This window comes from Chamaea fasciata, unplaced genomic scaffold (genome assembly GCF_029207755.1).
Source record: "Chamaea fasciata isolate MVZ Bird 193981 ecotype frontalis unplaced genomic scaffold, bChaFas1.0.hap1 SCAF_13, whole genome shotgun sequence".
Taxonomy (NCBI): Eukaryota; Metazoa; Chordata; class Aves; order Passeriformes; family Sylviidae; genus Chamaea; species Chamaea fasciata.
This window is the reverse complement of record NW_027094098.1, coordinates 5427655-5455539: the sequence shown is the minus strand read 5'-3', so window position 1 is coordinate 5455539 and position 27885 is coordinate 5427655. Positions and strand designations below refer to the sequence as shown.

The 27885-nt window shown below is 40.2% G+C and overlaps 1 protein-coding gene across 2 annotated transcripts in view; it reads left to right on the top strand.

Moving 5' to 3' along the window:
- IARS1 (isoleucyl-tRNA synthetase 1) overlaps positions 1-27885 on the top strand; it is a 94530-nt gene that overhangs the window by 35003 nt on the left and 31642 nt on the right. For both annotated transcript variants that reach the window (XM_066195042.1, XM_066195043.1), the window contains exons 14-20: positions 465-563; positions 10842-10968; positions 15739-15812; positions 16681-16875; positions 21067-21153; positions 21832-21915; positions 25293-25440. In XM_066195042.1, coding sequence (XP_066051139.1) covers positions 465-563; positions 10842-10968; positions 15739-15812; positions 16681-16875; positions 21067-21153; positions 21832-21915; positions 25293-25440 — 814 coding nt within the window. The remainder of the gene's footprint in view (positions 1-464; positions 564-10841; positions 10969-15738; positions 15813-16680; positions 16876-21066; positions 21154-21831; positions 21916-25292; positions 25441-27885) is intronic.

Sequence of the window (27885 nt, the reverse complement as noted above, 5' to 3'; positions counted from 1 at the left end):
TATTTTAAATGCAAATAGTAAAAACACAGCATAATGTTCCCTGGCTTTTCAGGCTGATACACACATAAAAATGATGCAGAATGAGCTCATGTGGAAGACTGAAATATGGCTCATTTTAATAGTTACCGAAGTTCATAATGTTGTACTATGTAGGAGCAAAAATTTCAAATTCAAGTATTGTTTGAACGTTCTCATGATTGCTCTTGCTGTACAAATTCCTTGAATTACTGGGTTTGAAGGCTGTAAATTTTTTCAGGACTGGATTTCAGAATAGTAGCTCACGTAAGTGTTACAGTTTATGTAATTTGACAAACCAAACAGACCCCAACCTCTAACTGTGATAATATTTCAGCAGCAGTGAACTCAGTCTGTGGAAAGGGGACTGTCATGTGCAAAAATAAATATTAAAGAACACTTTATAAATAATGTAGCATTTATAAATGTTTTTGTTTTGTTTTGCACAGGTCAGATACTCCGCTGATCTACAAAGCTGTGCCCAGCTGGTTTGTCAGAGTGGAGCACATGGTGGAGAAGCTGCTGGAGAACAATGCCCAGTGCTACTGGTAATATCTCCTGTAGAAATTTGCTTTATTCCTTTACCTGGAGTTGGGGTGTGTGCTGGAACTCTCCAAAGCTATTCCACTGTTCATACACTCACTCTGCTTCATATTTCCACTCTTTTTCAGCCAGTGCTACTGGGACCAGTTGTAAACAGTGTTTTACCTCAGTTTTATCAAGGTTGAATATTTCCTGGTAATTTACAGGGAAATACACAACAGGATCATTAAAAGTGCCCTCCAATCATGATATGCAAACCTAAACAATTCGGCATGAGAAAAACTGCAGAGGAGAATCATCTTGCAGAAACAAGGATATGCTTTCTAAAAGGCTCCACCTGAGACAGTAATAGAGGCTTATAACTTAAGTAACTTAGTGCTGTCTATATATTGTTCCAAATTAAACTAATTTTTAGACAAGTTGTGGGTTTTTTCATCTAGTTATTACAGATAAGGTTGATTACTCCATCATAGGTGCATTTGAAGAAAAAATCCACACCCACTCTCCCCCCAAACACCCCCAAAAAAGCTCAACCCACCTGCCCTAATTGCTGCAGGTAAACTCAGCTACACAGGTTTAAAGAAAAAGGCCTGTTAATGGCAAAAATAAAATCTTGACATGTACATAGGGAGTGTGAAAAATACTTGCGTGAAATTCGTGTAGAAAACAGCAGATGAGCTTTTGATAACAAATGCATTATTAAGTGCAGTAAAAGGGAAATGGTGGTGGTGGTGGCCTTTTAGGGAGGCAGTCCTGGGTTTGTGGTGTGTTGGTGACAAAAGGGCCTTATGTTCTGCACTTTCATAAGCTGCATTTATATTTCCCTTCCTCTCATCAGTCACTTGTGCCTGGGAGGCTGAGACCTCCCAGTGAGTGAGGAAAACTTGGAAATTCCAACCTCATTCAGTATTTCCATAAGAGGACTGTAGGGAGAGCTGGGATTCCGCCCCTCTCCCACCACAGTTGCTTCTTGTAGAGAAGGTGACTCAACCTTCAGTGAGCAATTACAGCTTGTGCTGCTGCCTTTTTTTCATGGACAGTAGCTGGCAATTCAGTTCTCTGTGAGCAGCTTTTACGTCACTGCTTATGTGGTGCAGGCACTGTAAATCCTTGGATCTAATCCAGGGATCTGTGGGAAAAGTCAGTGATCCAGAATACAGCCTGCCCAGCAATGCTGCAGCCTGCCTTTGCCAAGCAGCACATGCCCAGTCTGGATGTGCCAGGAGAGTTCAGAGATTTAGGAAGCGTTGTTTTCTGTTTGCCATAGCAGAACATTCTGTGATCTTCCTTTGGGGCAAAAATAAGGTGTGGAGGGGGTGAAAGTGTTTGTTCTTAGCTTTAATTAGCTTCCTCAAGATGCTTGCACTGTTGGAGTTACAGTAGACCTGCATATTTAATTTTCACATGAACAGAAGAAAAAAAAAAATGGAATGATCCTGTTAAGGAAGTGCTTGAATGGATAGGTTTTGCTTTTCCAGACGGAGAGCTTCAGGAAAAAGCTGCTAAGTTCCCTCCATTCATCCAGGAGAAACTAATTACTAAGATTTACTGATCAGTTTGAACCGGTCTCATGCCTATATTTAGGTTTTCAGTGGTGCTTTTTGTAAGTGCTGAGTGGAAGCAAAGTTTGGAGCTGCTGTTGCAAAAGTTGGGTGAGGAGAACAGACAATGATGTCATTTGGCAATTTTCTAAATGCTTGGAATTACAGGAACCATTTGTCGTTTAGGCAATTCCTGATTCTAAGCACAATTCCATAATTGAATATAAAACTGATTCCTCAGGACTGCTCTTTACACCATGTGTTCTTAGGGACTGTGGGAAGCTTTTTATTGGGAATATAGCTACAAGGAGAGATGTATGATCATAGAATTATTAATAAATAATATGTATTTCCAATGTGTGATTTCATAGCAATTTTAATACTGGGTAATCTTGAAGTTGGCTTTTAAAATCCAGCTTTTACAAAGAATAAGGGAGTGTTTTTGAGGTTTTCTTTTTGTGTTCTTCATTGATGCCAGTTTTATTTGGGATGTAGCTTCTGAAGTTGTCATTGAGACTGCTGGCCCTCTGCAGTATTCATTTATTTAAAATTTGGGAACTCCATCTTTCCCAAAACCTACTTTTTCTGCTTTTGAAGAGACCTGATCTCTGAAAGTGTCACAGGAATAATATGTAGCTTTAAAAAAGTTTTATTTTTGGCCTCTCTAGGGCTTCAGCATGTCCTGAAAATGAGAAAATTTGGGATAAATGCTTTTCAGACTATATTAACCTCTACAAAATGGGTTTGACTGTGTTGCTTTTTTTATTCCTATAAATGACTGATAGGTATATTGTCCCTTAAGAATAGCTGCCCTCGTGATAGAAATCCTTTCTGATGAAATAGATTAGAAATACTTGGGCAAACTTTGCAACCTGATTGCATTTCTAATTAGTTTTTTAGTGAATTACCCAACTTATAAGGCCACGGTCATTCAAAATTTATTAAAACCAGCAGCTCTATTTTCATTTTTCAAAATGAATTTAACTATCGCTTCCAATAATGGTTACATGAGTAATGTGCCAGCATTTTTGTAAAACCATAAGCCAAAAACCCCTCTACTCTGTCACATCCTTATTTCAGACTGGGAATTAACTTGTATTGGATGTTGATAAAAATGCACAATTGCAACAGTGTTTAGGGGGCTGTGCTTCAGCCTTTCATTGAAGTTTTTTACTGAGTGTTCTTTACTGTGTAACTCAGCTTATTTAAAAGAAAATTTTAATTAAAAAGGTTTATGTTCTGTTTGGCATTCAGGCACCCACTATTGCTGTGTTTGAGATGAAGAGAGGCAGTTTTGGCTGCTGTAAAACTCAGGCTTGTCAGACCTTGGCTTTCTATTCTCTTGGTCAGGAGAGTTGGATGCAGCACCAAGGTGCTGTCTAGAATTCAGCCTTAATTGTTGTCACCGTCGTTTTCTTGAATGGTTTGTTGAAAGAGCATTTTTTTATGTACCCACGGACTAAACCAGGCCACCTTGATTATAATTACAATCTAGGACTAATTCCTGTCGTCAGTGTTCAAAGTTGGTGTAAATTGAAAATTTATAAGTTACTGTAAGCACTAAATCCATTCAATTTATAATGAGAATTCCAAACTGCTGTAACTCATCTTTCTGGCAGTGGATGTTCTATTTCTATGCTTGCAGACTGATAGGAAAGACTCTGTAGTTTGTATTTAAATATTGGCTTTGAAGTCTTTCTTTTTTTTTTTTCTTTCTTTCTTTTAAACCTCCCTCACTTAAAGTTCTCCTGCAGTAACTTCTGAAACATTCACCTGTAACTGTTGCCAAGTTTTTAATGTGAAAGACATTGTGCAGTTCTGAGGTTGTTTGCATAGGATGTGCAGCATTTGGAGTAGTGGAAAAATGAGCATCAGTGGAAGGAAAGCAGGGATGGCAGACAGGGACTTCAGAGAAGCCAAACCTTTTGTTCCGGTATCTTCTCACCACTGAAGAATTCAGGTGGTGTAATCAAGAGCTTGATGTGTGGTTGAAGGTATTATTTTCTTTGACTTCCATCACTTGAGCTTTTAGTTCATGCTGGAAATGCCACCCACAGCACATTTCTGTGAGTGAAGTTGAAGTGTGAGTTTAGCAGGCACTCCGTGCAGCTCCTCTGTGAGCCCAGGTGTTTTCTACTGTGTCACTCGTGCACATCAAGCTCTGGAGAACCTTTTGATCCAGGTCATTTTCATCTTGACCACAAAAGTGTCTCCCAACTGTGGAAAGGTGAGATGTGATCAGGGATGATGCCTGTTTGTGGCAGAAACCTCGAGGCTGTGAGGGGATGGGCTGTGGAGTCCATCCGTAATAGAAAACAAATGTTTATTTTACTGAACTTGTCATGTTTGCTCAGATGAGGAATCTGAGTCTCTAGCAGGGCAACAGAATTTTAAATCATGACAGAATTGTAGAGAAATAGAAAAAACCTGTGATTCCTTTTTTCCTTCTTTTGCTGTTTATTTATTTATAGAAAGTTTTTTAGGACATTTTCTTTCTTTATAATACAGTTCATCTGAACGGTTTTAAATGCATAGTGTGTGTAGATTTTTTTTCATTTTTTCTTTTCTTTAATATCACCATGCAGTTGTAAGTCTTCTTTTTGAGTCATCAGTCACACTTTTCATACTGGGGAATCATGAATACAAATGAAATCCTCCCTCTGGTAGCAACTGTGATGTGTACAGCAACGTGGAGTCACTAGATGGCAACATTTCCCGAGGAAAAATCCAAATTAGTGGCATTGCCTACAGCAGGAGGTGGAAAAAATTGCTGCGGGGTTAGCCTTATGTTTGTCTAATTTAGAGAAGGTTTTATTACTGTCTGTTGTCAGACATGGTTGGGGATTAGAAGTGAATTTGGAGGCTTGTTCATGGAGTTTTGATGGCTTGTGTTCTGCTGTGCCATAATTTTGCTGTTTCCTCTCTGAGCCTCTTATGCAGAGACTGCTGATGATGCCATGAATGCAGAGGTACCTTTTCAGTCCCACTGAAGGGTCACCAAAAGCTTCTATTTTGCTTCAAGGAAAAGCTTGTGAAATAAACCGCTCAAATGCCAGTTCCCTAAGCAACTCCAGCACGATTTTCTCAGGCAGCTGATAAATTTGTGACATCAGCAGTGTGTTGAATATCTGCCACTGTCACAGGAATGCAAATGTTATAGATATACGCGGATTGAAATGGATCCTGAGTGCTGATCCCCTGTAAAAGTACTTTGTGCCAGTAAATGTTAGAACATTCCCAAGGAAACTGTGCAGAGAGAAGCAAAGTGGAAGCTTCTCTTCTCCCTGGCTTGGGATTGCAGGGATTGTTGCTAAGATAAGGAATTTTAGCAGCAGTTAGCAGTGGGTCACAGAATGGAGCTGGAGCAGGGTTTTAGTGGGATGTGTGCCAGGGTTGGAGGTCATGGCTGCGCTGTGTCCAGGAGCGACGGTGACGGGACTGCGTCTGCAGCAGCATTGCAGTCACACCACAACGTGCTGGTTGCCATGGGAACCAGGAGAAAAGAAGGAAGAGAAACATTGGGAGATCAAAACGGTTGAAAGCACGGTTCCTTCAGCCCCGTGAGCAGAAGATGCAGCGGTGGAGGTAGCTCAGACCTGTGTGGGGTGTGTGGGGTTGCACCATTCCAGCAGCTCTCCTAGGCTGAGGAGCAAAGGCTGCTGCAGTGGAAATTCTGCCTGGCACACACTGACCTTTCCTCCCTTCCCCTCTCCTCCCTCCCGTCTCCCCCCATGTTTAATTAGGTCCATGATATAGATTGGCACTAACTCAAGTGTCAAAAGGGCATGAATAGTTGCTTATTTTATCTCTTTGAATTAAAAACCATTAAAAATCAATTTGAGGGCATGTTGAAGGAGGCTTGTTATTAGACTAAATTAACATAATGGGATTTAAGCCTTTGTCTTCTAAGGGTTGGTTAATGTTTAAAAAGAAAGCCAGATTCTACACCTAAAACAAACCCCCCAGTTGGTATGCTAGGAATTTAAATAAATCGGTACATATTTACTTAGATGACATGGAATGACTACTTCATCACCTTTGGTGTTGCTGATACAACTCAGCTGTTTTCTGGAAGAGTAACTTTTCCAGATTTAAAACTGATTCCTGATTTCAGATGGCACTTAAAAGTTACCAGCTTGCCAAAGGACAGGACAGATCTGGGACCATCCTCTCAGAACCAAAGCTGTATTAGAGCTCTTAATCTGGTATTAGGTCCCCTAATTCCCACTATTTAAGGTAGTATTCTGTTTATCAACTTCATAGTCTTAACTCTTTTAATTAGCAATTGAGAAGTAAATCTTACCCAATACATAAAGGTGCTGTGGTTTTGCAGAGAATTTATTATTTAAATTTATTATTCATTTATTATCATGACTAAAATTAGCTGGTGAGAAGAATAAGAAGAGTGAGAAAGAAAGGATTAGTCTATCTTTATGTAATATCTGAAACAGCTTTTCATGTTGAGCTGATGATAAAACACGAGGCTTGTGCAGGGGCAGTGCTTTATTTATTTTAATCACAGTGCTGTTTGTGATTACAGAAAAGAGGGATGGTGCTGCTTTGAGACAGTTCCTGCATCCCGTGACTGGGGCACGGTGAGCCAGCTCAGAGCACATCACAGATGGAGTAAGGAGCTGAGTTCAATATTTGCAGTTGTGTTATGAGCACAAGAGATACTCTTCAATGTCTACAGAAAATCTACAGGAAAGGAACAGATGTCTTTGTCCTTTTAATAAGTTTCCTTAGATTTTTTTTTACTTCCATCCTGTACGTTTTTCCTCTGGAGACAGGAGTCAGAGAACAGATTTATTCATTTTAATTGATGCTGTTCCTTGAATATTTGTTGGTGGTGAGAAGCCACTGGCTCAGCCTGTGGTAGCTCGCTGTCAGCAGACTCAGTCCTGCTCTGGGATTGAGGGTGGTCAATAGTTGTTGTTTTCAAATCCATGCCCACATTGCTTGTGTGACTTGGGTGCTGAGTGGTGTATACACTGAGAAGGCAAAGAAGATGGTTCCTGTTGTAATAAGTTAATAAATATTGTTAAAAGACTGGGTTTTGCTTTGTTCTTCATGGGTTTTTTTAGCTTGTCAAATGGAATTTTTATTTTAGACACTAAAAAAATGAGTAACTACCAAGAAAGGATGTGGGAATTGACTGTGCGGAGGACTTAGCAATGCATGAATTTAGCAAAACCCCACATCTGCCTCAAAAATAGGAACAAACAGTCAAAAATGAATGTGGAAATTTGCAGCAAATGAATAATTTTCATTAACTTGTATGATAGAATTTTGATGTTGGAACGGTAAGACGGACATGAGCATTCAAACAGGTTGGAACTGCTGTACTTTGATTCAAAATCTTCCCAATTTATGATATGGCAAAACAATATTTATTCCTTTGTGTTGTGAAGTTCAGTTCCCTGAACTTTTCAAGTGCTGCAGTGTCTGGATCTTGGAGTTTATTTAGTGCCCTGTCCTGGGTGCCAAGAGGAGAAACTGCAACACACTCTGTTTCACACCCATGAATCAAGAGCTCCCTGACCTGCTGAGGCAGCAGTCTCCTTAACCTTGCTAAATGTTAGAGAAAGAAGTATGAAATCCTATCTGTGTCATTTTGCAGAGAAATTTGAAGGTCAAACAAATTGTAGGCCAGTTGGGAAATAAAAAAACCCATTTCTCACAGCTCAGTTGCACGATGGCTTTGGGAGGGAAGTGGCTGCTTTGATTTTTCACTTGCAACCTCATGGAATTGTTGGGTGCTGGGGCTTGGTTTTCTCTGAGGTGTGAAGGTGTCCAGTGCCAGTCCAGGGCACTCAGAACAGGCAGAACTGGGCCCCTTCTGGTCACACATAGCTGCAAACTCAGTGATCACCAGCAGGAGTCTGAGATTTGTGCTTTCAGGCTGAAGTGGGTTTGTGATGGATGTGGGGTTAAACATGAAAAACATGTGCATTGGCAAATGGGAGAGGGCTTTTCATTTATCTTCCAGATGCTTTGTGTAGATGGAAGAGTAAAAAATGCTTCCCCAACTAATACATGCCTGTGACAAGATGGTGTCTTTATGAAAATTTTATAGGAGAAATACACCGAGAAAATATGTAAGAGTGGGATTAAAAGAAACTGAAAACCTCTCTAAGAACACTAACCTGGAATTAGTGTAAATAAAGATCAGGTGTTAGTAACAACATCACTGAGATACTCTTTTTTTTTTTTTTCCCCAGCCTAATCAAATATTTAAGTAGAAGGTGCCTCTGATTTTGTTTTTTTTCCCTTGTGATATGTAGGTAAGTGTTAAACTGAGAGATCTGGAACTAAATCTAGTGAGAAAAAGTAAAAGAAATGGGCTCCAGACTTGAAGGGCTGTGCCTGGCATGGCTTTTCCTGCTGCAGGTCCCTCTTGCAGCTTGATCCCAGCTGGAGGCTGTCTGCGCCCTTGGGCAGCACCCATGGGGCAACATCTCTGCAGTGGCAAAACCCAAGTGCTTTAAGTAACACTTCATTTGAGTGATGGGCTCAGAATGTGTGTGAAACGCAGGCTTTTTTATTTGATTTGATGGCTATGCCAGTGTTATTCCTGCCTTGTACCTCTAAAGAGCCAAAGATCATTGCTGCAAATGTGGTTCGTAGGAGATGAAGTGGTTTGTGTTTTATGTTCCACTGAAAACTGGCAGCAGAGTCAGACAATTTTACCAGAAGAGGTAAATTATATGCTTTCACAGCTCAGAGGGAGAGATCACACCACATACATTTTTGGGGTTAATGTCCACTTTGGGGATCAAATTAATTTTTCATGCATGTTTTGAGAAAGCAGAGTTGAAACTCTGAGCATTTTAATGTCATTGGGGGATTGTCTCAGCCTCTAGCTATGTTAAATGGAACTAATAATTTCAGCTAATCAGTGTCTAACAACTGAAAAATGGAAACTAGTTTAGGAGTGATGTAAAGAGAAGTTTTCCACATTAGTGGAATGTTGGGCAAATGCTAATGAACTTTGTACAGTTTCCACTTGTATTTGGGGAGGGTCTCCTAAGGTTAGCACAGAAAGTTCATAGTAATGAGTCCCACGCTGAACCAAATTGGGAAAGCCTGTATACGTTTCTAAATTTCAAAGCAGGGCTTCAGGTGTCATGTGAAACATGAGTCACTGAGTTTGTTTAAAATTTTTTTATATTAGATTTTTGTTCAAGAAGTGTTACGGAAGACAACTTTGCAGCTGAAAGTAACTCAAGAAATAGTGAGAGAAGCTGTGGAACTTCAGACTGATATTTAGTGAGGCTTTTAAGGGTAGTTTTTATCCCTTGAGACAGCATTGGCATCAAGAAGCCTTTAGATCTCCACATGGCTTCATCATGGGTAAAACTTTTAAAACAGAGTGGCTTTTATTTTCATCAATACTTTGCTTTTTTTGTTGTTGTGGTTCAGACTTATTTCATAAACCTCCTGCTGCTGGCCAAATCCTACCTCAGTGTGTCATGTGAATCCATTCTTCTAATATTTCCTCTAAAGGAACCGAACATTTCATCTTTGTAACTTTTGGGACTGATGTGTGATTAAAAATCTTCTTCAAAAAGAAATACTTGACAAGAGGACCAAGGGCTAGAAAAGGTGGAAGGGACGCTGTGTGTTTTGTAGTTTGGCTGCTCCTCCTTTGGGAACTGTGGCTCTCCTAATCCAGCTCAGACTTTGGGAAGGGCCTTTCCAGTTAGGCTGGAAAAAGAAAACCCAGCAAAACTTGTCAAGGGTTACTCAAAGCTCAGTTCCAGAGCTACTTTATTTTTGTGAGCTGCTCATTCACGACTTCTGTGTGTCTGACACTCTTGAAGGTTTCTCTTCCTCTGAGTTTCATTTGAATTTGGTCTTTTTAAATGCACCTTTAGGCATGAGGGGAGCATGTTGTTGACTGTGAAATCCATTGCGTTCCTTCATGTGCACATAATCATTGGATAAATAGTTGTTTGTTTACATCCTGGGAGAAAAAGGTTCTAATCAAGCCACCAGGCCACCTCGCAGGGCAAAGGGTTCTGATGTTAATCTTTGAGCTCCAAGACACTTTCATACAGTAGAAATTAGTCTTTAACATCCCTCAGTGCCCATTAGTGCTCAAAATGAGGTTTTAGCAGGGATTGATAGGGTTCTGCGGTTGGGGGGCTTGTTTGGTTTCTTAATTGGGTAATTCAAAGTGAGATGGTAAATAGCTTGGAAAGGATTTTTTTTGGAATGATCTGTCAACCTGAGTAATGTGCATGTACCTGGATGCCCACACATAATCCAAGGTGCCTTTTAATGCTATTGCTTCAGGCTTTTCAATCATGGGAATTTCATTCAACCCCAAAATCAGCGGCTGTTTCTTTTTCTGTATGTAATTTAAGCAGTAGTGCTGTGATCACCTTTAGTCATAATCCTCCACTGTTGCACTGTCCTGAAGACTTTGGCCATTGTTTCATCACTAATGAATCTATTTTATGTTGCACATGTCTTCCTGAGTTACTTTATAGTGAAATAAATACGGTGTTTTTCACTTCTGCAGCTTACCTGGAGATCAGAAGAAAGCAGTGTTGTGTTTTTTGGCAGCACTTCCATAGGCCCTACAGCAGCCAGTGTGGTAACATGAATGTGCTCCGAGTCAGTCAGTGCTGAAATGAACTTCTTTGGTGGATAAAATCAAATATAACCAATTCTTACCAGCTTTCTTGTAAGTGGAACATAGTGATACATGAATACTTTGGGGTTTTTTTGGCCCAGGGTTCCAGATTTTGTGAGGGAGAAGCGCTTTGGGAACTGGCTGAAGGACGCCCGAGATTGGGCCATCTCTCGGAACCGCTACTGGGGCACCCCCATCCCTCTGTGGGTCAGCGAGGATTTGGAAGAGGTGAGTGAGGAAAGTTAAAGCTTCCAGCTGGCAAAACCCCTGTCTGTACATATTGTTTGCTTATTTTGGTGTATCTTTGGCTGCTGCAGCCTGAAGTCCTATTTCCATGCTTTAACAGCATATCTGTATAACTCATCTATATGTGTATAATAGGTGATAGATCTATGCATATTTATGGGTGTATTTGTGTGCCTCTACAGGTTTTCTTTGCTTTTGCTTGAGAACTGCAAGCAATTTTTCTTGGTTTTTACATTTAAATTAATCTTGACTTTCCAAGAAGAATTTGCAGTGATGGCAAATCTAAAGGAAATGATAAATGCAGTGAGAAAGTGTAAGGAGGAGATTTTGTTGTTGTTGTTGTAAAAAGACTCCTTTAAGTCTGCTTTTGAAATTCTGGTGGTTGGTTACTTCAAACCAAGTGAGTTGCTGAAGGCATAAAACCAAGTCCACCACAGCAGAACAGTGAAGATACATGTTTGTAGTGCCACAAATGTGAATGTAGCAGACTGTAAAAATACCAATCTAGTGGAATGATGAAAATGTGTAGTGCTAGTGCTAGAAATGAGTTTTGCCAAGTTGTAAGGTAGCCTGCATTGGTAGCATAATGCAGAGGGCATGAGTGAACACTTTACAGACTTTTGATGATTTTAAAACTCTTTCTGAAGGTAAAGTGGGTTTGGGGTTTTTTATGTGGTGTTTTCCTTCTTTATTTCTGTTTTTTCTTGCATTGGGTGAGTTCCATTAGACACACATGATAAACCTTCCTCAATCTGGAAGTAGGAAATGATAATCAGTGTCAGGATGTCCAGGGAAGGTAAATACTGTTGGCAGCATCTCAAGCCTTTATTTATATCTCTCTTGATTAGAAAAAGTTTTACTCTTCATTTTAGACCTGAAAGACCTCGAGTAAGAAAACACCTGCTGAAGAAGTATTTTATGATATTAAACTTGCCATTGCTTAGATGTGCACCATAAAGCATTTTTTATTTCCTCTTCACTGGAAATCTTGGTAGGCAGGGAGATATTGGGAGAGGGAGGGAGCTACTCCTGCAATTAGGATTTAAGTATCTTAAGAAAGCCTTGGCTTTTGGATTCCATTTGTGCTGTGAGTGAGTTGTGTAAATTACTGACAAACAAAGTGCTTCAGTCTCTCATATAAGAGTTAAAGTTGAATTTGAAGACTGACAATTCATACACACTTTTTTCACATTCATCCAACATTTCTAAGTCCCTTGTTTGATATAACAATTTTTTTTAGGTAACAAAAAGGCTCTCGGTGTTGTGCCTGACTATTTCATTTACAACTGAAAAAGATTGTGTAAAGGTTTCATTACTTCCACTCCTTGGCTCTAATAATACTTCATTTTCTGTCCAGTCTCCCCATATCTGTCTTCCTGTATGTACTGATTTTTTTTGCTTTTCTAGGTTTGATTCGTTTGTTTTTAATAACAAAATGATGTCTAACTTGGAAGATTGACCTTTCCTTTGAAATGAGCTGCAAATATTCCTCAGGGCTCGGTGTTCTGAATAATGATGGAAATACCAAACACATTTTTTATTTCTATCCACAGATGTTACACATTTCTGTTTGCTCCAGAGTTTGAATATTGTGCTTTATTGGCTGAGTACAGCATCTGAACCGAGCTAAATTTCAAGTTAAGATTTTTTTCAAAACATTCCTTCTTTTTGTGTGTGTGAGATATGGCTTGAAAAACAAATAGTGCTGTAACTGATGTGGAACTTAAAGCCTAGGTGACATCTGCTGTCCCAGTAATGATATTCCCTCAGAATTCCCTGACTCCAGTGTTACTGCAGCCTGGTGCTGTGTGGGATTGCACTGCAGCCTCTTCTTGCCTTGCTCTCAGAAGAACACTTTGTTGCACGCAATTATGTTTTGCATATTAAATCCTGGAGAAGTAATAACAATTCCTTATTTAATATACAGGAAGGTGAATTAATTGGTATTAAAGTGAATTTTATTACAGATCAATAACTGGTTTTGCACGGTTTCATTTTAGTTTTCTTTTAGCATAATTATCAGGTAGAGACACATAATGGGAGTTAAATTTTGAAGCTGGTGTTTATTGCCACATGTTTGCAGACAGTTTATCATTTTAAGCTTTCAAATTCCAATGATTTCCTCAGTGGAGGAGCACATCTCATTTGGATTAGATAATAAATTTTTTTAATATAACACCCAAGTTGGTAAAGCAGATATGGGCTCATTTTGTAGGACTTGCATACAAATTACAGTGTTCACTATTCAGTGATGTCGTGGAAGTTCCCTGATTATTTCCTGCCCTGGGCTGGATGCCCTCAGCCTTGCCCAGCAGAGTGAGATGGCTCTGTTTCTGCTCTCCTGAGGGTGAGGGAACCTCTCCAGGTGCATTTCTGGGCTGCTTTGAGGTTGCATTAAGGCCACTTCTGGCTGAGTGTAGCAGTCATTTTCTTCTATTTAATATTCATGAGATGCTTTCTGGAGATCTCAGGCCATTTTGCTGACCCTATGTGAGCTCCTTCCTTTCTGTGGGCCCTCCTTACTCCTCAGTTGTGGTACTGAACAGAGCTGAAATGGCAAACCCACAAAACCAAACATTTTTATTTAGCAGGGACTGCAGGGCTGTGCCACAGGAATGTTGAGATCCGGGAATGCTGCTGGATTGACATGGATAATCCTGGATCTAATGTTCATTTTGTTAGCAGGGGTGAACCTTGACCTGTGGTTTCACGTTAGGTCTTGGAGGTGCTGATGCAGCTTATCTCTTGTAGTCTTTGCTGCTGGTTCAGTGTTGGTGGGGCTGGTTTTGTCACTGATGTGAACCATAAAATGGAGGAGGAGCAAATGCCTGATAGGTGGAAGGCTGAAGCTGCTGGAGCAGCCATGACTCCTGAAGGGATGTATCCAGAGCAGGAGCTTTAATTGGAGAGCATCAGCCTGTGTGTGCTCCTTGCAGGAAGGAGTGGGTGCGGCCTAATGAGGGATGGAATTTGATTAGCATCTGTTTGCTGCATTCTCCTCTTGCGTTTCAGTATCTAATGAGCTCCCCTTGGGACAGAGGAGTTCCTTCCTTCTGCCTTGGACAGAAGCAGGCTTATTCAGTGGGGGAGAACTATGTTACTCTGGGGTTTGGTGGATTTTTCATGTGAACTTGGGTTTATTTCTTCCATGAGTGATTTCTGGGTGCAGTTCTGCATCAATATTCAGAATTTTGCTTCAGCATTGAAGTACTTGTTCAAAAAGCACCAAGTAATGAGCAACTTTTCTCCCAGAGCTTAGTGTGAAAGTACATTCAAATACAAAGGTTAATGGAGGTGAAGTAATTGGTGTGTCCAAGGGCATTTTTTTACCTATTTCTCTCTTAATACCTTTTCTTCCTCCAGCAGCCCTGAACTAAGCACCTGCTGCTGCTCACTTTAGCCTTTGTGTTTACTTATGAGGCCACATGAATGAAGAATGGATCTGGGTTAAAAATAGTTTGTTGCTGAAAATGTGTTTTTACCTGGGATCAATCCCCTGGTGTAGTTTGTGTGCATTCTGCAGGCTGTTGTACCTGGCTGGTGGAATCATTGTCCTGCCTTGCTTCCTACAGAGAGAAAGGGAAAGGGGAAAAAAAAAAAAAAAAAAAAGAAAAGATGATGAGCAATGAAAACATTACATTTCCAAAGTACTTTAACAATCGAAGATGGTGATTAGTAATGCAGATGAGCACTAGAAAAATCAGACTGGGAAAATCATGTCCTAAAACCCAAATCAGGCTGAGTCTCTGTCTTCTCTGTAATTCATGGCAGGTTTTTGGAATTAAATACACCAAAACCTTTCAGTTAGTCACAATTTCCATGTGTATACATTTGCATATGGTTAAGACTAGCTATAGGAATTGAGCAATGCTCTGGTTTTTTGTACCTTAAGAGCAACATACAGGGTTATTTAATGTGAAAAATGTCTGGCCTATTTACAACTTCTTTATGGTGCTACTTCTAACTCCTTTCCTGTCAGATCTGTCAACCCCTGGGGTTTTTCTAGGGCGGTTCTAAATGGGAAGGATGGCATGTGGGACAGCATCTCCAAAATCCAGGCCTGCACTGCAGCTTGTGGCTCGTGAGTCCTGCTAGATGAGAGAGTCCACTGGGCTCTGGGAGGGCTCAGTTTGAGTAAAACCTCAAGAAAGAAAGCTTTGCTTTTCTTCTTTCTCATACTGTTCTTCAGAATCATTGTTTCATGTTGTCAGTGCAAGCCTGGTGTGGAAATCTGCATTTCTCTTAATAGTGTGTTGATGCAACAAAACCAAGAAAAGTCTTTCTTACCAACCCCTTTGGTAGCTGTGACACTTTTTTCACTTTAAATAAAAAGCCTTTAACATGAACAGTTTAGTCTACCTGGGATGGAACACTTATGGATAATGAGCAGCTTATTTTAGGGGAGGAGCCTGGGATCTGAAACTCCTATCTGTGTAAAAGTCAGTCATTCAATTTTCAGTGGTTTTTGGTTGTGTCTGGTTTGGAGAAGCCCCCCCCCCCCCCCCCAAATCCCACATTTTTTGATAAACTGCCACGATGCTGCTGCTTCCAAGTCTCCAGCTCTTGTAACATGAACTGTATTAAATCAAGGCAGTGGTCTCTAACATCGTTTGAGAAAGGAGACCCTTGTACAAATTTTTTATTGTTTTTTTCAGCTCTATCAACTACGACAAGTCTTCTGTCTGATATTAAAAAAAAAAAATAGCTGCTGTGTGCAAATAACTGGCTAAATTTCTTGAATTTCTCCTCCAGGTGGTTTGTGTTGGTTCAGTGGCAGAACTGGAGGAGCTGACTGGAGTGAAAGTCACGGATCTCCATCGAGAAAGGTGGGTCACAGATACTCTTCACTGGATATTAGAAATAGATAAGCAGGCATAAAAAAAACCTTGGTTTGTTTTTTTTTTTTCCCCAAATCCTGAGAAACAGGTTTAGGGAATAGAAAAGTTGTAACAGGACTTGCGATTAACACATACAAATTTTCTTTTCTTCTGTTGTAAAACACTTGTTGAACACTGTTAATATAAGAATTACAGAGTTTGTCAAATGAAATGCTTTGAAGGACCTTTTTGAACAGTCATTAAAATGTACTCGGCACTGGTGAGGCCACACCACGAGTGCTGTGTCCAGCTCTGGCCCCTCAGTTTAGGCCATTGAGACGTTTGAGCGTGTCCAGAGGAGGCGGCGAGACTGGTGAGGGGCTTGGAACACAAACCCTGTGAGGAACGACTGAGGGAGCTGGGGTTGTTTATCCTGGAGAAAAGGAGACTCAGAGGTAACCTTATCACTCTCCACAACTCCCTGAAAGGTGTTTGTAGTCAGGTGAGGGTTGATCTCTTTCTCCAGGCAGCCACTGACAGAATGAGAGGACACAGCCATAAGCTGCACCAAGGGAAATATAGGTTGGATATCAGGAAAAAGTTTTTTACAGAATGGGTGATTAGGTAGTGGAATAGTCTGCCCAGGGACATGGTGGAGTCACCATCCCTGGATGTGTTTAAAAAAAGATTGAATGTGGCACATGGTGCTGTGGTTTAGTTGAGGTGACAGGGCATGGGTTGGCCTTGATGATCTTGAAGGTCTCTTCCAACCCAGTGATTCAGTGAGAGCCAAAACTGCTGTCATCCTAACACAACAGCATGACATGAACTTGTCTTAACTTGGTTTCGTTTGGTTTGCTGGTGTCTGTCCCCACAGCATTGACCAGCTGACCATCCCATCGCGCTGCGGGAAGGGCTCCCTGCGGCGCGTGCCCGAAGTGTTTGACTGCTGGTTTGAGAGCGGCAGCATGCCCTACGCCCAGGTGCACTACCCCTTTGAGAACAGGAGGGAGCTCGAGGATGCTTTCCCTGCTGACTTCATCGCTGAGGGCATCGACCAGACACGAGGATGGTAATTTTCTGCCATTTATTATATCAGGTTGTCACCCTGTGTCTAACACTTCAATGCTTTACCATCTACTTGAATAATTAATGTATTTATTTAACAGCATTGTAGCCAGGTGCTACAACTCTTCTCCTTTGGCCCCTTTGTTCTGCTTAAGTACCTATAAGTGCCCAGTAGTTAGTTTCCTAGCAACTTATGGAAAAAAATCTATAAGTGAAAAAGAAATCTAAGCCCAACAATTTAATTATGCATTTACTTCAGTACTTCCATGTCTTTAATGCTGTACAGATAATTTGACTGTTTCTGTACAGATAAGTGCATAATTAGCTTTTTAAGCTAAAACACAAGGTAGTCTAAAGCTTGGTGACAGAAAAGTTGTAGAAATACAGTTATTAGCAAGAGAACTTCCCAGCTTTTATGGAAGACATCATTAGGTAATAGTGCACATCTTTGGCCTGGTAAGGAAAAATCTAAGCAGCTGAATGATCAGAGAACTTGAGCTATCTACTAGAGACAGAGCTGCAGTTGAGTCAGTTGAAATGGGTAGTCAGTGTGTCGAGGATTTCAAGCCAATGTATAGCCTGCTGATTTTTATCCCAAGATTAAATTTGAATTTTGGGCTTATGTGTGTGCAGAAAAAAAATTAAACCTTATGTTGTTAAGATTGTATCGTTTACAAAATAAGCCACAGTTTTTAGCTGTAAACTACATCTGCTTCTTTCACTTTAGATAAATCCTTTTCAGTCATTGGTGAAGAATTTTCTCTGATTTTCTCTGGGTAATGTTCTCATACATACTTGTATACCTACATACAGTTTTAGTTTTAGCATTGCAAAGCATGTAGTCCATGTCTGAAGTTTGAGGTTGACTGTGAAAATTGACAGATTAAGATGAATTTTTGTGTTTTCTGGACTTGACAGTGTCCAAGCAGAACTTTTCCATCCAGTAACTTGGGGTATTAGAGCTAAATGAATTCCTCTGGAATAGAGTTGACACTTCCCTTTGCCCACTCCTCTACTCCCCCAACAAACCAAGCAACCAAAGTAGGCAGGATGCCAAATACAACTAAATTTGATTATTGGAGTGAAATGTCTTCACTTTTCAACCCCTTAACTGTGATGCAACAAATTATCTAATACCTCAGTATACAATCAAGTACTGTTGGGTAGCAAAAGGAGAATTAAAAACTTAATTTTCCCTCTTTATTCTTTTTTTCTGGAAAAATTAGAAAATAGCGCTTTTTTCTTTTTCAATGGAAGGACTCAGGTTGGAGACATTTGGTGTGAGCCCTCAGACTTGTGTGCCATATTCGGAGTGCAAGAGGAAGCTTTCCCTTTTCAGTCTGGGGCAGATTGCTTTTTGTTCTTAACATCAGCACAAGAGTTCCTGAGAGTCTTACCCAGAGCCAGGCGTGTTTCACCTGTTTGTGGTGGGAAATCCAAACACCTGCCTCAATTCCTGCTGCTCCCACCTTACCCAGGTTGTTAATGAGCTGGGGCTTTGCTACCAGCAAGTGTTGGGTGATTTGTAGTAGAGCACTTTTGATGTCTGAGAGACAGAAGGAATTGAGATGTGAGGTCGAAGAGAACAAGGAGTAGGTGAGTTCTGAAGTGTTGAGAGCACAGGATGTGATTTGTATTTGGCACATCTTGTACATAGTGTGAAGATTGAGAATGGAGATTGGTTTTATGTCAGCTCAGAGTCTGCAGCTGCTGTGAAGTGAGGACTCGGAGGTGGGGAAAGGCTCAAGAGGTGGAACTCTGGTGGCTTCTGGTTCACTCCACAGAAGAGGAGAAAAAATCAAGGGAGACAAGGGGAAAATTAATGTGACAAAGGTGATTGTCCAGGAAAGTGATGTTTTTGATGACTTTCTGCATGGATAGAGAAACAGCTGAATTATATTTGTTAAAGCCACAGGACAAAGTCTTAGAGTAGCTGGGTTGCAAGACTGGCAGTCCAGGCAGGGTGGTAGGAAAGGCTCTGCCTTTGTATAGGGAAATGTAGGAGGATGTGTGGTCATGGGTCAGAATGTGGTGGCCCACACGGAATTCACAGCTGGAGGCTTTGGCATGAACCACAGGATCATGAATTTACCCACAGTTGTTCAAGGAAAAAGAAGAAAAGATTCCCTCTGTGTTTTCTCCTAGGTGGAAAGTAGAGCAAAGGAGTGAAATTCTGTCCTTGTTGAGCTTTTTTTACTGTTGTTTGACTGACAGCTGTTTATCTGCAAGGACATACCTAGAAACAGTCTGAGATTTGATGAATGGAAGGTGAAACAGCAGAGAAACTGAGGAAGTTTTCAGGAAACAAATGTGTCTGTGGACAAGTTACTTTAAAAATAAGTTGCAGAAAGACATTGCTTTGAAGTATTCAGTGAATGAGGTGAATTTTAAAAGCACAACCTGAGGAAGAATCAGAAGAGCTCCATCAGAATATGTGGATCACAGGTTTTCAGAGACAATGTTGTAGCTGTCATCAACTAAGGCACCTCATGCTGAGGCTCTTTGGGTCTGACAGTTTGAACATAAAATTTGAGATGTATCATTGGCTGAATTTTTTTTAGAGCCCACAGTCTGCCTGTATAGTTTTCCTAATGCGGGGAATTAGGAATTCCTAAACAGTATTGAAATCTCTCCTAGTTGGTTCTGCTTTGTGCTTTTTACCTGCAAATTCTGGTGCTCTAATAGGAGATTTTGTGACCAGTTTGCCGAAACTGTTGGGAGTTTGTCAATGAGGAACTTTTTAGTAAGTACAGAGGAAAGACTGCTGTGTTTGTAATGGCATTTCAGCCCTGTAGGCTTGAGGTGTCAGTCACTTGAGCTAATAGTCAGATATTTGTGTTTAGGGGTTTTCTTAAGAAAGTTAAAAATCAAGACAGGGATTTTGAATGCAAATGTTTGTGTGCAGATGGAGGAGTAATGGTTAAAATTAATGAAATTAAACTGCAGTTTAATAATGAGAATTTGTATCCTGGAGTGTGAGTTTGAGGGGATTTTGAGAGTTAGGGGCCTGTCTGAGATAAGCATCAGAGTTGTCGTGGAAGTCACTTAATAAATGCACACAGCACCCTCTGCAGAGGACCCTCAAGTGTCAGAATAATGCTTTTGCTGTTATAGGTTGCTTTTTGATAAAAACAACTTGGGAGCATACAGATGGATTTTTTTTCCCTCCGCTGAAGTATTCCTCCACTAAATCTTCATGCAAACACATAGTTCTGAGACATAACCTCCTGTGCCTTATTACAGCTTTTTTTAAATCACCTTCTCTTTGAAGGTTGCTAAGCAGTTGTCAGTGTGATGCCTGTTTTGAGCCAGGAAAGCTGTGGCCCACCCTCCAGTTACTTTCTTAGAAGTAATTACCAACAGTGCAGTTCCAGCAGCTCACACATCCCTCCTTTGGTGAAGGCTCTGGTTCCTGAGGCTGAAATTATCACATGATCTTGCACTTCCACTTAATTTCCCAGATATAATCATATATCAGCCTGTGAATAATAGATGCCTGTGCTTGCTCCAGCACTGATTTCCAAAGTCTTGCAATTTATAGAGAGACTGTAAACACAAATAGAATGGGGAGGAGCCACTGCTGCCCTTTGTTTTGGGAACATTCTCTTATTTCCTAGTGATGGCTGATTTAAGCAGGCAGCCACAACCTCCTTCCAATCAAACCTTTGGCAGGGTTGGAAGGAGTCTTCTTCCATTTTTGATAATTTGCTTTTATACTTTTATACTATATTACATTGTCTGTCAGGCTGACGAATACACAGTGAACACATAAACACACAAAAGTTTGCTGGCTCTGAGTGCTCTGTTTGGTCCAGATTGATCCCATGCTCACAGGTTTGCAGTAAGCAAATAGGAAACTTGTTCAGGGGCAGAATTCCCTTTTTTGTTATGAAGAGGGAAAAATGCTGCAGTTTTCTTCCTCATGATCTTTCGAATGCTTCCTATAAGATTTTTTTTTCTGCCTTCCTGGACTAGTAGATCCCAGCTGAGCAAACAACATGATGTGCTTCAAATAGGAAGATGTACTTTCAATAAGCTCCTCTTCTGACTCTGTGCCACATAAATGTTTCCCAGACTTAAAAATTATCTTCACTGGAGGAAAGCAGCATAATGAAACATTCATTTTGAAATGAAGACATGCAGGCTTTAGTTTGGTGTATTTATAAAGTCCCATTTGTGTTGTCTCTTGTTTCAGGTTCTACACTTTGCTGGTGCTGTCCACTGCTCTTTTTGGGAAGCCTCCTTTCAAGAATGTCATTGTGAATGGCCTTGTCCTTGCCAGGTTGGTGTCAATCAGCTCCTTCCTGAGCAGGTTTTTAGTCAAAGAATGTTTCAGATAAGACCTGCAAATTGTAAAGGGAATGTGAAATGGACTTCGGAGCTGTTAAGGCTTGCCAGGGTGATATCAGTGCTGCAGGAGATAAGAGGCATCTGAGATGAGGGGCTCACACATCCCAGCATCTGCTTGCTGCACTGGGTACTTTCCAGCAGGATTGGTCCTGTCTTGAGAGAGAAAATTAATAACAAGAATAGGAAAGAAATTCTACCTGTTATGCAGAGTAAAGGGGATGATAACTGTAGTTTCAGACATAATTTAAAGTCAGTTATATTTGTTTCCACATTATTTTCGAATGAAGCTTTGCCAGTGGGCTGGAGGGATTGATTCAAAACAAGTGCATCTTTCCTCATCTTGGGTAGGAAGGTGGATTTCCTGCTGAGATTTGTAACTTGGGAGCCTCTTGGGTTGGGTTTTTTTTTGGTTTGTTTTTTTCAGTTGTTTTTGTAGGTTCAGTAGTCCTACAGAAATGATGTGCTAATATGTAGATATCTGTAATTATGTCTGTGCCACTAGGAATGTACTAGGACAGAAAAATTGAACTGGATTTGAAGGGCCTTTTTTTCTTTATCCATGTATTACAAGAGTTATGGGAATTGATGCCTACACTCTGCTATTTTCTAGTGATGGCCAAAAAATGAGCAAAAGGAAGAAGAATTATCCCGATCCGATGCACATTGTGAATAGTTACGGAGCTGATGCACTCAGGTGGGATTTCTTTGGTGGATGTTCAGTGGGATGCGTTGGCCCCCTACAAATACAAAGAGGCTGCCTGGGGGGTTTGACAATTAGCTGCAGGAAGAAAGTTAATTTTAAAAGTTTTTAGACCACTGTGACAGAAGTAGCTGCAAGAGTGGATGACTCCAAAGAATTGCCAGTGGATGCAGTGCCTGTCTCCCTCCCTAAAGCCCAAGGAATCTGCTCTTCCAGCACTGATGGTCTGAGTTGAGCCAGTGAAAATGTAAATAAAATCTTTGATAACCCTTCAAGGTCACTGTTTAATCATTGGCTTAGAGAAGGGTCTGTGCATAATGCACAAAACATTTGTTTCCTGTTTGCACCATACATTTCCTAGAGGGGAAGTGTTTTGGTTTTGTGGATGCAAGTACATAATTTGCACCTAAGAGTAGTGGCACCAGAAGAGCAGAAGTGGAGCGGCCTAATACATGTGGATAAGTTGTCCTGGTCAAACAGAGATTAAAGACAGTTCAAGTGGTTCATTAAAATTACAGGAACGTATAAAGTAATTACACAGTCACTTGGTATTTTGACTTAGTGCACTGGCTACATGCATCAAGTGGTACCTTGAGGTAAAGGTGCATAAAAGACATTTTAGTAACTGCAGGAATGCACTACTTGGGCATTTCTCTAGAGCCCTGTAATTCTTGTATCTATAAGAAACCCTTCAACTCTCACACACTGTGTTACAGCTATACACAGAACTGATGGCCTGAATGGAAGCTGAATGTTTATTTGGCGAAGATGGTTGTTGATTCTAGCTAATTTAAAAGAATCAATGTGAAGTTCTGAGTGTTTCAAGCTTTAGCATTTAAAAGACCTAGTACGCGTTTACAATGGAGAGTTGGGTAGAGTTCCTGATTTTAATCAAGGTTGCTCTTTACAAATAAACAAGGTAGGTTAGCAGGGTAGCACTGAGTTGGTAGCTGCAATAATAAGAGTGACAAGGATTGGAGTTACTCATAGTGGAGATTTTTAAATCACAGGTGATATGTCTTGTTGAAGAAAGAAACCCAACTGCCTTTTTTATAAACAAACCAAAAAAATCCAAACACCAGAAGTTACACTTCCATTATTCAGGTTTTGGTGGGGTTTTTTTGGGTTTTTAATTTTTTTTATTTTTTTATTTCTAAGAAGCTAATTCATTTTTCTGCCAGTGTACTCATTCTTTAATGTCACATTTATTTATACCTACACCCACACAGAGAGTAAAAAGCATTGCTGCCTGGGCTCATTTGTGGAAGAAGCTCTGCAATTCAGTTCTCTGCCTTTTCTGAGGCGCTTGATGTTCTCTGTTTATAGCAAAAGCTACAACTGAGGTTTTTTCCTTGGCACTGTTTCCCTGCCGAGTTACTTTAGCTTTTGCAGTACACAAATATATATGTATATTCTAACTCCAGCTTTGAAGTATTCTCAGCAGTAGCTTGATAAATAGATCACTGGAAAATATAGATATAAGTTGGTGAAATGAGTATGGAATTGAGTAGAAAGAGCAAACAGCAGAAATAACAGCACAGTAAATTTAACAACCCAGCTTAAAGCTTCGTGAAATTTGAATCCTGAGTGAAATCTGTAAGAAGGGCCAAACCAGTTACATTTCAGTATTGCTGAGACCTGGGCTGGCGACCTGTCCTAGCTGAACTGTGTCAAAAGGAATTTGCTGGTAATGGTATTTCCAGGCCTTTGCTTTCTCTGTGCTGGGGTGAGGATTGCTGTTAGAAGTGAGGAGTTACATCCTCCTCTCAACCTGGTCTTAAAATGCAGAAGAAATAATGCAACAAGCTGCTGGTTAAGAGGGGTGAAGAGATGACTTTTTCTCATGCATTGTCAGTAAACTCAATAATGCTTGATCTGAGGGAGGTTTTGTTTTCTGCCCAGTGAGTAACTGAATGGGTGTAAGTAAACTGATGGAACTCTTGTTTTCTTGTGTGCCTTATTTCTCTTTTCATAGAATAAATGTGTCTTTGAATTGGAGTAATTGAGGGAATTGCTCTTCTTTTAACATTTACATATTGTAAGGTAGGGTAGGGCTGCTTTATTAAAGCAAACAAAAAAAAAACCCCAAAAAACAATACTACAGCACCACCAAACTGTGGCATATAAATAATTGTGATAGAAGGAAGGTGTGGTTTAAGCATAGACTTAAATTCTAGTTTCATTTAAGGACTTACTAGTTCATTGCCATTAATTTTTCTGTACTTCTGTAGATTTGTAATTTGAATTCAGGTACGAATTCACTTGGGTGATCTTTGAGGTCCATTCCCACCCAAGCCATTCTATGAATCTGTGTTTAAAAATGTTGTTTTGGTTTGTTTTTTTTAATCCAGTACTGAAAAAACCCATTTCTCTACTGCACTGCTGTCTGTTTATTCTGGCAGCTCTATTTTTGTCTATTAGTTTTAATGCAAGAAGCTCTCTCTCCTGAAGAATTTATGGTCTGATATTCTTGAATGTGCTGTGTCAAACCCCATTAAGATTTTAAAGCCTCCTAAAGGAAGTGCCTGTAAAGTTATATTAGTTTAGAGTCACGATTTTAAAAGTTTAAAGATGTGAGAAAATAGGTTAATAAATTTGGATTGAAAAATGCCACAGTCCTTAAAACGAAAAAATGTTTGGTTTGGTTTTCATATTTGGAAAATTAAATTAAATGTATCTAAATCAAGTTTGTATTCAAGTTCTTTTGATACCTGAGCAAGGCCTGGTTTCTCTTTGAGTTAACTTGATAGATTCCAGTTTAGTTCTGAAGACAGAACGTTTATTTGGGAAAGAAGGTGGGATAAAGCATGAAGATTTTTTTTTTTTAATCAGAGACAGCAAAGAAGCTGAGGGACATTTCTGTCCCTTGTATGAATAGTTGGTGTCACCTGGATCCTCTGCTTTGGTCGCTGAGATCTGCTCTGGAGCTGAGGCACATTTGTATTGTAGGAAGTACATCCTTTGTTCCCTTCTGGGGCTGTCTTTCTTGCAAACATTGATTTCTGCTCTTTCCCTTGGATTTCTCTGCTTTGTTTTGCTCCTTAGTTCTGCCAAAGCTTTTCTTAATTGAGGAGATGAACAAGATTGAGTAGAAAGATACTGGGCAGTGGCTGAGGAATTCAAAATATTACCAAAACAATAGGTGCCATCCTAAAGATGAACCATGCAACCTCTGCTTGTTTTATACTGTGATGGCATCTGAGCATGTGTTAGCACTTCAGTTAAGTTCTAGAGTAAAAAGAGTAAAAAAATTTCAATTCAAATTTTATATTTTCTGTATTAGAAAAACTCCTGTAGCAGTTACTAGTAAATGGTTTTATGTTCAGTTCGTGCAGTTTTAAGCTTTGAAGTATTATGCTCTTATTTTGCAGGTTGTATCTGATCAATTCTCCCGTGGTGAGAGCGGAAAACCTGAGGTTTAAGGAGGAGGGAGTGAGGGATATCCTGAAGGATGTGTTCCTGCCCTGGTACAATGCCTATCGCTTCCTGGTGCAGAACGTTCAGATCCTGCAGCACAAGGTGCACATCTGGGGGTGCTGCGGGAAAGGGATTTTCTGCTTCTTCAGGGTTACAGGGAATCAGCATTGTACAGAAATTCATATTGGAGGGGAGGTCTGGACTCTGGAGGTCACCTGATCTTTATCTCCTTGGTCTAAGTTAGATCAGGTTCTATATTATACTTGCTCTTAATTTGTTATTTGCTGTTTGTACCATGCTTTTTAAAGTTGTAATCACCTGCATGTTTCTCTTCTTGACCAAATTTATTAAATAGAAAGGAGGAGAAGGAGGGTAGGGGACTGCCAAGACATGACAGCTCCTGTTTCTCAGATTAGAGTGCTGTTGAGTCCCTTTTATTTCGCATCAGTGGCATGCTGCTGCATTCAGACATGTGAAATTGGAGGTCCAGACCTGGTGTTTGTGCGGTCAGGACACACTGAGCAATCCTGCTGCTCCTCACACCCTGGGAACACCAGTTCAAGCCTCATGTGCTGGAGGGGATCCTTCTGAGATCTCCCTGCTAAACCTGGCTGGGTTTTCCTGGTGGTGTTTCCTAAGCAGTTCCCACTGATCCTGCCTTAGTGCTGCTGCTTTTTCTTTGCTCTTCCTCTGTGTGGTGTAGCCAGCACAGCTCCAGTGCAGGGGGATCTGTCCCAGGGGGGATCCGTCCCTCAGGTTCTGTCACTTGGGCTGCAGGTTCCTCTGCACTGACATCAGTGCTCTGCACCACACACACTGAACATGAGCAGAAGTGCAAATGAGTCAGGAAAGCTATTTTCGGTAGTGGCTGCTGTGACAGTTTCTTGAGCTAACTCATTTACAGGAACTTCAATTATGAATCTGCATTAAAATGCTTAACTTGGGAATACTCAGTCCTGAATACATTAGCCACAGCAGGGAGATGATCTTCTGTAACATGGCAGTAATTTTTTAAAAAGTTCTATTTAAATGCAACTTAGAAAAAAGATTCAGAAATGGAACGAAATGAAAGGCAAACCACAAAAGCAATAATGCTTTAGACTCGTAGGTTACATTTGAAGTCTACTAAAAATGCTGCATGAGTGACAGGGGTTTCTACACTTCCAGAGTGAAAGCAAGATTAAAATGTCTTTCTTAGTGTAATTTTTCATTAAAATTGAAGATTTGATGTGTATATTGTATGGTTTCTATTGAAACCAATTTTAATCTTTCAGCTGAAATAAATGACAGCAGGTTTAGTGCAGACTTTTAGGGGAGAGTGGGAGCAAATGAAAATTCCAAACCTTGTACTACATGTGCAGTTGCAGTGGCAGCCTGGTCACTGTGGAGAGCTGTAAGTTGAATCAATAAAGGAAGCTGAATTCAGAAATCAGTGCAGTAAACAGCTGACTAAGACAATTGTGTTTATCTGGTTTAGCAACCTCTTTGTGGAAGAAAAATTTCTAACTCCAGATCCTAATATTTAACAAGTCTTTTTTTTTTTTTTTAAGATCCCTAGACAGCGTTCATCAGACAAACCTAGATGGTACCCCCAAAATACACTTGTTTATCCTGTGTGACCTTTGAGTTGTCTAAAGTGACCTTTATGCTTTTTGCTGTAATCCCATTAAATCTTGGAATGTTAGGTCAACTGGGGATGGAAGATCCCAATGGAAAATCCAGTTGCTTAAGGAGATAGTTTTGGAAATTCAGTAGATGGATTTTTTTCTTTCTAATTAACAAAATCCTTCCTATGCACCATATTAGGTAAAAGAATGTGCTATTGGAGGCGATAATGCTTAAATTAGATTTCATGCACGGTTTTAAGCAGCTTCATTGCGTTCTGCTTCCTGCAAGAGAGAAAGTAAATCCCAGTGTCCTGGATCAGGTATAATAGTGATTTAATGCTTATTGTAATTCTCCCTTTCATTGTAGTTGGTTAAAGACTGCTGACCTCACACTGGGATTGATCTTCTGCATTTCTTTCCTATGAATCTTCTCCTTTGTACTGTGAAAGCAGATCCGTAGTTTCTGGGTTGAATAATCCAAACAGGTTTTTTCATCTGGACTCTGAGGGAAGAGAAAGTCTAAAGGCTTTTAAAACCAGCTGTTAAATACTGTTTGTAAATAAAAAAAAACCCCAAGACCTTTTTCCAGCCTGTTGTAAGAATGTAGGAAAGAGTCAGAGCAGGCACAGACATGGTCTTGCTTGCAAGGTCCTGCAGAACCAGCAAAGTGATGCTATTTTGCAGATGGCTGCAAACATCAGTGCTCCAGAAAGCAGTAAAAATTCACTCTGTGCATTTGATGGATGCTAGAAATTCCAGTCCACCTGTTTTTTCACGTTGCTGCATTCATCTGTGTTTTAATGTGTTGAAATTGTCACATGTTCTTAAAAAAATTACAGCCTTGTTTCTAGGCCTGATAGTCTGCTTAGTAAATTCCTTAGAAATGCCTCAGTTCCTCCTGGATGAAGGAGCAGTGTAAATTCAAGGATCCTACCCTCTA